Below are 12,180 nucleotides of genomic sequence, written 5' to 3' on the forward strand. Positions count from 1 at the left end.
TGAACGTGAACATTTCAGTTATTTCCAGTTACTGGAAACGGGAAAAAATTAAATTAAATTAATTTGCTCAAATGAAGAATAAACACGACAGTGAGCTTTTGTCTAATTATTAAAAGTTTGTTTTAGGGGGAAGAAGAAATTAACACCAGAAGATTCACGTTGAATTCATACCGAACCCCCCCCCCCCCCCCCCCCCCAGAAGAACCAAAAGAGCTGGTTGCACGGTTGGAGTAGAGCCACGTTGGGACCGACGTGCCCAAACAGGAAGTCATTATCGCACACACACTCTGTGCAGACGCCTCCATGATTAAGCTATGACTTAATTAACCCCCCCCCCTAAACTTGTTGACATATTATATTACAGGTGTAATTAAATAATGGGAGCAAGTTGCAGCCTTGGGACATTTACATGGGGGGGGGGTGTCATGTGATCACAGGCAGATTTCCAGATTAAAAAGAACCAAACTGAGTATAATTAAAAGACATCCCGCAGGTATTGTGTTGAAGGAATGAAGGATCCCCCCCCCCCCCTGGTCCCACGGCGGCTGACCATAGTTCTGTTTGGGTGGCAGCAAGCAGGGAGGGTGGTGGGGGGGGCGGCGAGTGTTGTGCGGTCACAGCTCGTAGTCGAACTTGAACTCGTTGGCCAGGTAGACGCGGCGGAAGATGAGCGCGGCCAGGAACAGCGCGAGCACCACGATGAGGACCACGGAGCCGGCGTGGCTCCCGTCCCGCAGGGGGGGGCGGGGGGCGGCGGGGAACACCGGCCTGCTGGGGGCCCGCTGGCTGTGCTGCTGGGCGCGGCGCTGCCGCGGGCTGAGGGGGCGACCGGCGGCGGGGGTCGCGGCGGCGGGGGGGCGGGGCTCCTCCGCCACAACCGGGGATGGAGGCGCCTCCGCCTGTGGGGGAGGACACGGGAAAACGGTTACTCGAGGAACACGGGGGGGAAAAAAAGAGCAGAGGGGGAAGCGGGTCGTTGCCACGGTGACGTCAAGGAGCTTTAGCTTCAACTCTTTGCATGAACTCGTTTACAAATGCACCACTTCGCTTTCAGCTGGAGACGTGAAGTCAGGTGACTCGGCTGTGAGGAACCTCTCGCTTTGCTTCAGCCAGCGGGCCGGTCTGCACCGTTCTCCAGGCCTCTCCAGGCCCCTCCAGGCCCCTCCAGGCCCCTCCAGGCCCCTCCAGGCGGTTTAAATGAAAGAAAGAAAGCGTGTAAGCGGGCGGCGGAACACCCACCGGCTCATCGGACCCGTCTGGGCCTGCCGGCGTGGAGGCGCCTCCCTCGTCGGGCGCCGAGGTCTCGCCCTCCGCTCCGCCGCTCTCGCTCGCCTGTCTGGAGGAGCTGGAGTCCGCCTGCGTGAACACACACACACACACAGCGCTGCAGTCATCGAGCACATCGCCCCCCCCCCCCTCTGACGGATGACAGACCTTTATCATTTAACCATGTATTCGTGGCGTGTGGTTGTACCTTGAAGTTGATCTGCTGGGCCAGCTCCTTGGCGTCGTGGTCCTCTGCGCTGGGGTTGCTGTTGGGGGTCAGCGCCATGAGGGCGGAGTGCATGGAGCAGCCACACGCCTCACAGCTGAAGTCCTGGGACCTGCGGGTGTCATTCATGACGGTTACACTTAGATTCAGATCACAGCCTATAGTGCTTCATGGTCTGTTTGACTCTAAATGGACCATCATTCACTAAATGAACATCATGCTGCATTGAAGAAGACTCTTGAAACTAGAGACTGAGACCATAAACTCATGTTTACAATGTTTACTGAGGGAATAAATTCTACTGGACCAGAGGAGTCGCCCCCTGGTGGTCAGCAGAGATGATGCAGGTGTAAGGACACTTAGTTGCGTACCTTTTATCCTCTAACAGGGTTACTGTGGATCTCTGAAGTGTCTTTAAAACAGGTTTTCTGGAATATTTCCCCATATTTGCGGCTTTCAGACACTTCCACATTGGCGTCACCCGAAAGAGAAACCACACAAAGGACTCTGAATTAGTCGGGGCCCTTGAAAGTTACATTTGACAAAGTTGGTCGCCGGTGTTCTGGCTCGCTCGCCGGTCCGCGTGCCAGAGAGAAAATTACTGTCACTTGACGCCGGGCCAAACGGTACCTTGGCACCTCGATTATGAAGCTGCAGAGATTAGATTGAGCTGCACATATTTCCACGTGGCAGAAACCCAACGCGCCAAATACGTGTGTAGACAACGGTGCGTCTGTGGGTCGATTCGTGCGGTTGGCCGCCTCCCACGTTTTTTTTTTTTAACCTCCCCCACCTGTGGGCGCATTCACATGCGAGGTACCTGCTGAAGGGGTTCAGATAACCACCGACGTCGCCAAGAGAAGCAGCAGCTCCACGTTAGGATGCGACGCGTTGAATCGGCCCCTCGCCTCGGCTGACGGGCTGATGTTAAATCACGATGCGAGCGACGCCACCTCGACGCTGTGGACGCCGGCAGCGTAAAAGCCAGCGAGGATTAATGGGGATAAATTATAGTATTAAATGATCCAAATTAGTGCCTTCGCCTGGAGACGAACAGAACAGCGGCGTTCGCCTCCACGTCATCACCTCCACGGAAGACGTGACCGAACCGGAGAGCGACTGGTTCTTTTTACTATTGATTTCCCGTGAGACGGATCAGCGGATTTAGAGCGTCTGTTTGGACTGAAGCTGCATTTTCGCAAACGTCCACCAGGGGGCGACGTACCCGGTTCGATAGACTAGAAAATGACCCGAGTACGAACAAACGTCACTAAAAGACGGTCGTCATCATGACAAAATGAAAAAAAAAATGGAACTCAAACTACTCTAACTAGGAGGGGGACAAAGTTTTTATTTGCCATCAGACTCAAAAACGTAATAACTCGATTCCCTCATGCGTCCCAACCAACAGCTAATATCACCGTGTGCAGGCAGTGACAGCACGTCCCCCGTGACGCCTCAAACTGACACATTTCATATCCCCCCCCCCTCCTCCTGTTATCCCCGCTGACATCACAGGCCGAGCGACACCTCCGCCGGACACAAAGATTCATCACAGCATTCCCCCCCCCAGAGAAAACAAACAGAAGAGTCCTGTCGCCGCCTGAGTGAAGAGAGAACAGAGAGATGAGCCTCTACGTATTCATAGCAAAGCGCCTCCATCCCATGTCCACGTGTTAATCAAACATGGGGGGGGGGCAGAGCCTGAGTATTTGGGTGATAATGACTTTGTCAACTCGCAAAACCAGGACTTGTTGGGACTCATCGGAAGGGATGCACATGGGGGGGGGGGGGGCAGGTGGTGATTACATGACATGCTTGAGTGGAGTTCGGCGTGTTGATGCCGCCTGAACACCATCATGCGTGTGATGTCGCCATTGGTCTCGCCCCCCACCTGTGTGGCTCCGATCGAGCGAGCAAGATGACATCGCATCATCATCATTCCACACACACACACACACACACACACACACACACACACACTTACTTTTTGGCCAGGGCCCTCCTCTCCTCCGGCGTGTAGTCCAGGGACCCGATGGCCCCCTCTCCTTTGGTGGGCATGAATCCGATGATCGCTATGAGGGCCGTTCGGACTGAAAGGAGCAACAACAAAGACGAGATGAGGGGAAACACGTCAAGGTTCCCGGGCGCGAGGAGGTTAAATGGCCACGCCTCCTTCCAGCACTGCGTGGACGAGGTCACGGGGGGGGGGGGGGGGAAGCATCTGGAAACATTATACCTGACTGACTTAAGGATCATCTAGTATTTTTCCTCCATGTTGCACGTTATCTCGAGGCGCCCTGTTTAAATGTAGCATTTATTTTCTGTGGTGGTGCTGAACAACATTACACCCCCCCCCCCCCCCCCCCCCCCCCCCACCTGGGACTAGGATGATTGACAGGTGTTATCAGCGCTCTACACACCTTGTCGAGTTATGAAGTCGCAGCGTGGTCTGAGATGAAAAACCCCCGCCACATAAATTAGACTTCGCTCGGCCTTTTTTGAAGGAAGTAAATAAAATAAATCAAAGTAAAGGCAGAAAGTTGGTTGCCGAGTCGAGTGCGCAGTCTTCAAGTGATACAGGAAGAAGCAGCAGCACATTGGGCTTTGATAGCATTCAGTCTGCTACGATAAGCGTTTTAAGGCTTTCTAGGTTTGGAAAAACACAAATTAATCTGTGAAATGTGTGTGTGTGTGTGTCTTTGGGGGCCGTGCAGCTCGTATAACAACCACATTTATAATACAGAAGAGTACATTTTGAAGGCAAAGCGTTTTAACCACAAACAGATAAACAGACCAGGGGGATTTTCTGTTGCATTTTGGATTATAACAGGAAATAAACTTCAGATTTATACATTTAGCCTCTTGATGGCAACCAATGAGACTTCTAAAGAGCTCAGAAATATACTCTTCACTACAGACATGTTTTATATTGGAGAAGGAACCACAAACCAAGGATCTTACTTCATGGTTCGAACCCAGAAGCAATGAAAAGAAACTCCGTGACAAACGGGAAGCTTGATTAAAGCTTTTCTGAATGCCGCCTTTCGTATTTGAATTAAGGTGATTGGATTTACGATAATAACGCACAGCAGTGATTAATCAATCCTCTCCGGAACCAATGGACCGGTGTTTCCTGCTCCACAAACTGACAGGTCCGCTCCTGGAGGACTAATTAGAGGAGGACTCACTGCTCCAGGACGGCTGCCAGGTCTCCGGATGGTGGCCAGAGATGCTCAGACAAATCTTCTTGCCAACCTCGAATCTTCCATTCGGCTGAGAGGTGGAACAAAAGCAATGAAAAGATGGTGAGCAGGTGAGCGCCTGTGTGTGTGTGTGTGTGTGTGTGTGTGTGTGTGTGTGTGTGTGTGTGTGTGGATAAAACGACACACAGCGCAGCGAGGGAATACAAAATGAAACAATGGACGCACACTGACAGAACAATGAAGAGGTGTCCTTCGTCTCCAGCAGCCTGTCATCGCCGCAGGTGTCTGTCAGATGTCTGGGGGGGGGGGGGGGGGGGGTTCTCACCGTGAGGAGGATGATGCTGGGGGGCTTCATGGGGTACTCTGGTGGAAGCACGATCCGGCCGTGGTAAACGCCGCCGTCGAAGTCAGAGTCCGGGGGCCCGCGGACGGAGAAGTGCCACTCGAAGAGGTTATCCTGGGGGGGGGGGGGGGGGGCAGAACAAGTTACCTTTGCAGCTGACAAACCAGACGCGTGTGTGTGGGGGGGGGGGTGCCTTACCTCCAGCGGCTGGGCGTGGTAGTGCTCCGTGGGGTCCCTCAGCTCCGCGGCCTCCTTCATCAGCCTCTTCACCGCTGGGGATTCAGAAGGAACAAAGAACACGGAGCTCAGCAACAAACAAACAAACAAACAAACAACCTCGGAGTCATTCAGGATGATGGCGCCTCATTTCATTTATCCGTGACACGTCGTGCGGATAACAATCCGTACGTTTGAAAGAGAGAAGACCTCGATATAGAAATGTATCTTGTTCCAGTTAAAGAGTCGGCGACATTTTACTGGGAGTTTGTGCGCCGAGGCGACGGAGAAACATCTGGCGGCACTAACCCCCACAGTGTGTTGTGACCCCACCCACACTGTGAGGGGGGGGTGTTACGAGTCCAGCAGACGGTGGTGGGAGCAGAGGCGGTAGAGGACGAGGAGGAGAAGTCAAAGCTGTAACACTGACTAACCGAGGCCTCGCAGTGAGGCCACGGGAGAATCCGGGTGGGGGGGGGGGAGGGGGGGGGGGTCAATTAAGGTGAATTCTCCAAAACGGAAAGAAACAAGAAAAGGAAGCAGAACTAAGAAGCGTTGAGAGGAGAAATTGGTTGAGAATCCGCTGGGGGCCTGAACTGTGAAATGAAAACACGAAGCTCGGAGGGGCCCCCGACACCTCGTCTTCCTCTCCTGCCCCGAGGGAGCCCGGCTCTTCTGGGATGAATCCCATAATTCAGCCTCTCGTTGAGGGGACACTTTGTTTTTCAGCTTTTTTCTGCCCATTTCTCCTTCAAGGGAATACGAAGCCGAGTAAGTTGAACATATTTACTGCAACAACTAAACTATCGTCGTTTCAACAAAAGAAGGAACGGACAATAAAAGCTTCTCTTTGGATTATGTGGCTCAGAGTCGCGCTCGAAAAGCCGCAGATAAAAAAAAAGAAAAAAAAGAAAAGAGGACAAACATGTTGTGACCTTGAGGTGAGCCCCCCCCCCCCCCCCCCCTTTGAGCGAAGCAAACTGCGTCATTGGGGACGGGCCGAGCCGGAGGTCCGGACCCTTGTTCTCACATCGTGTTCAACAGCAGACGTCACCACGTTGTGTCATTTACTCTCAAAGACACAACGTGTCAATCACTCATTTACACTCGACTACCTGAGGACAAGGTGGCGTATTACAGTTTTTCTCCATTGGTTTGGCTCAATTCTTGAAACAGAAATTACATTCTCAAAGCTCTTAATGCATTTGGTAAAATAGCCTATATGGTTCAGCACAACTACATAGATCACCTTCAAAAGGTCATATCTCACCCAAAACAGTTAACTCAAGCTTCAAAACCAAATCATTCTCTCATAAAAATAGTCAGTGCCCCCAAATGAAAACTTCCTTCTCGATTGCTGTGGCTCATCTATCTCTCGAAAAAACGACATTCTCAAAGCTTTAAATACATTTGCCAAAATAACTTAGATGGTTTAGCAAAACACTATGGCACACGTGCAAAAGGTCATATCTCTCCCAAAACAGACAACTCATCAGTCACAACGAATTCCTTTTCTCATACAAACAGTCAGTGCCCTCAAAATGAAAAGTCCTTTTGTCATTGTTTAAACTCTGCAGGTCAAAATGTTTAGTTGTTTTGTCACTATGGCAGAGGACCATTGAAATCCCTCATGTCCACCAGTCTTAGCCCAGTCCTTCATTGACAATGGTTACTGTACTGTTTTTTTTGTCTAGCTAACAGAATAAAATAGGATTTTAGGGTAAGATTAGCCTCCAAGGTTTGACATCACACATTGCACTCATACTACCGGAAATTGTAATTGCAATTATCATTCACAAACATAAAATAACTTCCATACATCAGAGTAAAAAGCAGCATAATATACTGTAAAATAAACACAGAAACAAAAACCAATGTAAATTATATGCATCCTACAGTACTGTAAATAAAGCCGGTCAAAGAATAGATAAAATAAAGTTCTAGTTTCACCTGACTGTCAATTGTTGTAATACTGTGAATTTATCAAATGTTATTCATGGTATTATGTTCTTGAGTAATTTTGACAATTGAACAGACTATTGTGCATGTGATGACTTATACAATGAAAATACGCTGAGACGTTTTGGAGCGAAAAACAATTAGACTGAGAATCAACAATCAGTTTAGATCAACAAGATCTATTCACTTGGAAATTGTGCTAAACGTAGGCTACATGTACTTAATCATTTGCAAAGATGTACTGAGACATTGAGACATGTACTTAGACATTTACAATTTAACCAAATGAATGAGAAATTCAATTCTGTATTGAGAAATTGCTAAGTTGTTTGGAGGTTTGTCCATGTTGTTTTGAGAATGTCATTTCTGTTTCAAAAAATGAGCCAAACCAATGGAGAAAAACTGTAAATACAACAATAGGCACTTTTCACAAAGACAATGGATGATTAACGTGACTTGATAAAGTGACCAGACAAGTCAAGGTCCGTCCATTGACTGTAGATCAGCAGAGACCTGTCAATCAGGGTGTAGTCCCGCCCCAAAGCATACCAGCTTAACGGTCTGTTTGACTCTAAATGGACCATCATTCACTAAATGAGCATCATGCTGCACACTGGACACACATTTTAAAACTATTGCCACTGTCTGTGTGGTCCAACACAGGGGTAACCATGACAACGGCACTTTGTTGGTGTCTTTGAAACATATCAAACATGAAACGTCACACCGCTGTAGACACACAGCCGGTCCCGCTACTCACAGAATTAATGTTTAACCTGTGGTGCAGAACATTTTGTCCCCCCCCCCCACAGAGAGACCCCACAGAATGTGCATTCAGGGGAGGCTTAAGTAAAACATAGTCCCTTTGCTCTTGTTTATTTGTGAAGATTATGTTGCTGAAAATGTGGGTTTTATAATCCTTTGTTTGCCACAGAACACATTTTCTGCTTTAATCCAAAGTCCCACCGGCTATTTTTGTAGAGGGAACCAGTGCGATGCTCACTTCCAGGGGTCGAGCCGCAGGTCACCGCCGCCGCCGCCGCTCGCTGTGAAAAGTGCACCCCGATGCAGGCGGGACCTTCTGCATCCTTTTCAATTCAATTCAATTGTTAAATAACCACCAACGAAGCGGCCTGTAATGACACACAGCTGTCGCACATGTGTCGCGTCACTTTGTCCCCGAATTCGAAGGTCGTGGCCGGCAGCGTACAGTCCGGAGCGCCACGCGCTGCCCGGAACACGCCAGGGGCCATCGCGTGGGGCCTGAGTGTTCCTGACAGCGGGGGGGAGGGGGGGGGGGGGGGGCTGGCCTCCTTAGAAACTACCCAGAAGGCCTTGGCCTCGGTCCCGCGGCGACAGCGGCACGTTACGGCCGTGTGGGGGGGGGGGGGGGGGGGGGCGCTGACTGTGCAGAAAACACAGGCCTTGGGGCGCCTTCTGCACGTCCTCGTCCCCTCGTGCTTTTTGCGCACATGTTGTTTGACTGATCTGTTCCCAGAGGATCCTGCAGGCGGGTTTTGGAAAGCAGGTTCTCTCTTAACAACGAACCAAAGCGTTCATCGCGGCCAGGAGCAGCAAAACATGAGAGGAGAAAAATGTAAATAGCTAAACTAAAAGAATCATGAATAAAAAAATGTCCTTTCTAGAGATTAAATAAATATCCACTTTTTTCTTGTTATTGCTATTCTTTTTATTAGAAATTAGAATCCCGCGTTGCAGAAAGCGGCTCAGAAAGAAGAGGTCTGGGACGGAGGAAGTGAAGGTGAGGCTAAAAGGTTCTTTCCATCTTCAAGGCCACCAGTGAGTGGATCCATCGGTGCCCCGTGGAGGCGTGATGGGCTGCAGAGGAGAGGCGAGCCCCTTTGAAGAGTCTCATCACGCTCCCCCCGGGGGCTACGTGTCCTGCTGTCCAGGCTGAAACCTCAGGTTGGGGGTAAGGGGGGGGGGGGGGGGGGGGGGCGTGTGATCCCTGCATGGGTTCGTCTACACTCACATCCAGACTCACGACAACGGCCAAAAAAGTTGTCTAATGGAGCATTTCAAGCCTCCTTCCGGACCTCCACCTTCTGCTCGGCTACATGAACGTACGTAGCACATCTACTGTACTTGTGAGGGATGCTGAGCTGTAAGGGGGGGGGGGGGGGGGGGGGGACTCGGCACAGCATCCTCTTAACACCACGGACCCTGGATGCCCTGTGTCGGGCGCTCCAGTGCTCCATATCCCATGCCCATTTATGGCTCTTGCTTCCGGTAACAGTAAGCAGAGATGACAAGGAAAAGCCCCCCCCAATAGCCCCCTCCCCCCCCCCCCCCCCCCCCACCTCCCACACACACACACGAGTCCCTTTGGCCTCCGCTGGGTTTGCAGAGGTCAGGTCACTGGCTCAAGGCGATGGGGCGATAAGCTCCGTACGGCAAATCCTCTTATGTAACACGTAGTTTGAGTGTTTGGGTATGATGATTCATAATTGGTCCAGAGGGGAGAGAGGAGACACGCTTACGTAATGAAGGGATAAAAAAAAAGGAGGAGAGGAATCCTCCAAAGTCTGAGCTTTCTTTATTCTCATGTAGCTGCTGCTGCTTCCACCGCATTCAGCTCGACACGTAAAGCCAGGAGAACTACCCGGTCTGGTTTCCAAAGATACCGCGAGAGAGGATACGGAACGTTTTACACGTGCACTGCAAAGATAGAACGTACAGCACTGTGGACGGGATCATTCCGGGCCAGACTAACACTTGGAAAGTACCAGAAACACACCAACATGGATAAATGTATAAACATAGATACAATAGATGATATTTTATATTCCATTGTTATTGGACAGCTTTATAGTCTTTGAGTTGACAGTTTAATGAAACCCTTCACTCTGATCTTCTTGTAAGATTCTTTCACTATTTATGGATCAAATGAATATCAATTTATAAAGAAAAAAATCTGCAGATTCATCGATAAGGAAACCGATCATAAATGACATCCTTACTGATCCTTTAGTTTAACTAACTGTATTATTTTGTTTAATGGGGAGATGCCGGGATTTAACACGTGCATTAAAACAGAAACACCTGTGAGATTAACTCTGAAACACTGACAATCAAAACTGAAACTGTTCCAAGCTGCCGGCTCTAAACAAATCATTCGTGCATCCGTGAGCTCGGAGCACCTGCATGTGTTTGCATACGTGGATCTGTATCTGTGTGTGTGTGTGTGTGTGTGTGTGTGTGTGTGTGTGTACACGAGTTGTACACCTGCAGAGCAAACATTAAGGAAGTACTCGTGAAACGTGGCATGAACCTTAATGTGACAATATGTTCAGCCGGAAGCGCCTTCTCTAGAATAGTGCGCCTGATTATCTCTGCAATAGTTACATATGAACAAGTGCTGGTGATGATATAAATTATTACCATACACACACACACACACACACACACAATGTATGTCCAACCATAACAAAGTCCTTTTTGGATTATATAAAAATATCCTTTATTCAGATGCTGTGGGAAGAGGAAGTCCTAAAAGTCTTCCTTTTAGTAAATATATTACAGCCCAATCTAATGATTTGCAGGATATTCCTCCTTGGTTTCTTTATAACGTGTTTATACATCGTCATGAGGCCAGTGCGTCCCAGGCCTAAATGAGACTGAATTAAACCCAACCATCACGGTCAGGATTGATTAATTGGCTAATTACAGTCTTACTGCAGCCACATTCAGAGATCTCCATTCCTTCATTGAGAGAATTTCCTTTCAGATGTTTTTTTATTACCAACGCGGCCTTTAACTGTAAAACCTGAGCACAGAATACTGAGGAGGAGTCAAGGTGCCACATCACTTTGTTCGGTGGGATTTGTCAAAATCACAAAATCAGCAGCAGTGCATTGAAAACGTGGGTTGTTATCGTGTTGCTGGTGGTTAGGGAAAATAACCAATAAACTCTATACACTATAGACTAAAGATCACCACTATTCCAACTAGGTCCTCTTCTAGTACATCAGAAATAGGTCAATGATTGACACACGAGGACACAACGTGTAGCTGTGTCCCACAGCTGAGCTCCACGTAGTCCTTCAGCCCAGCGAGAGACAAAACAGCAGGTCACGAAGTAATAGAATGTCGATAGATTTAAGATCGGCTTATGTGAGTTCAATAATTTACATTTGGCTCGTGTGAGTCATGTAATTTACATTTAACTTCTGACAATCTGTTGTCAGTAGTGAGAACATGCACATGAACAGATTAAACAGTTGTAACCCTAAGAGCTGCAGGACAGACATTATAAAGAGAGCTTACCTGGACTCTTGAGGTTATATTTATTCTCCATAGCAGCAGATGTTAGCACCCCGTTGTTCGGGATGAAGTGCTGCTGGGTTTCTGTTGCTAACTCGCTAGCTAGCTCCCAAGCTACCTAACGCTACTTTACGTTGGCCGCAGTTAGCTAAACCCGGCTAGCTTCCTTCGGTCCCGAAATACGAGCAGGACAGCGGACACCGGAGGTCGACGGCTGTCCCCGGTGTTCCGGTATTCCGCTAAAGTTCGACGTGTTGGTATCCAGCCGTATTTGGAGAGAGTTTTCTCAAGTTACCGGCTGTTTCGGTTTCTTAAAAGTGGTAGTTGAACGTTATTCTCGTGACGTCATTTTTAGGAACGTAAACAGGAAGTGAATGCCTATTGGCTCCCTTCTCTTCTTCTTCTTCTTCGTCTGGAGAGATCGACGACAGCGCGTGCGTGCTGTGACACTTTGTTCATCATTAAAAACAGCAACAAAAATCACCATGAATGTTGGAATATGATGAAAAATTCACAATTTAATTGCACAAATGTAACCATGGCTGAGTTTAGACACGCCTACCAGTGTATATTATGCGCTGAATATAATAATATAACAAGTTGTCAAGACAAATTAAAACCTTAAATAATGAGCTTATAAAGAAAAAAAATCAACAATGTATGCCTATGGTGACTTTTTT

The 12,180-nt window shown here is 48.8% G+C and overlaps 1 protein-coding gene across 1 annotated transcript; it reads right to left on the reverse strand.

The window, feature by feature from the left end:
* Window positions 1–191: 191 nt before the first annotated feature.
* On the reverse strand, window positions 192–11,885 carry ube2j1 (ubiquitin-conjugating enzyme E2, J1). Its single transcript, XM_037449542.2, has 8 exons — window positions 11,504–11,885; window positions 5,240–5,313; window positions 5,024–5,155; window positions 4,684–4,768; window positions 3,480–3,585; window positions 1,475–1,604; window positions 1,240–1,356; window positions 192–899 (listed from the first exon to the last, which is right to left on the reverse strand). The coding sequence occupies exons 1-8, from the start codon at window positions 11,532–11,534 to the stop codon at window positions 615–617; spliced, it is 960 nt and encodes a 319-aa protein (XP_037305439.1). The 5' UTR covers window positions 11,535–11,885; the 3' UTR covers window positions 192–614.
* Window positions 11,886–12,180: the final 295 nt, after the last annotated feature.

Source organism: Pungitius pungitius, chromosome 20 (assembly GCF_949316345.1).
Source record: "Pungitius pungitius chromosome 20, fPunPun2.1, whole genome shotgun sequence".
Taxonomy (NCBI): Eukaryota; Metazoa; Chordata; class Actinopteri; order Perciformes; family Gasterosteidae; genus Pungitius; species Pungitius pungitius.

Bases quoted from the DNA above. Each gene is read 5' to 3' on its own strand.
- ube2j1 (XM_037449542.2), bottom strand. From the start codon at position 11,534: ATGGAGAATAAATATAACCTCAAGAGTCCAG. The intron at 5,314-11,503 runs GTAAGCTCTCTT...CTGAATCCCCAG, and splicing joins ATATAACCTCAAGAGTCCAG to CGGTGAAGAGGCTGATGAAG. The intron at 1,357-1,474 runs GTACAACCACAC...GTGTTCACGCAG, and splicing joins CCCAGCAGATCAACTTCAAG to GCGGACTCCAGCTCCTCCAG.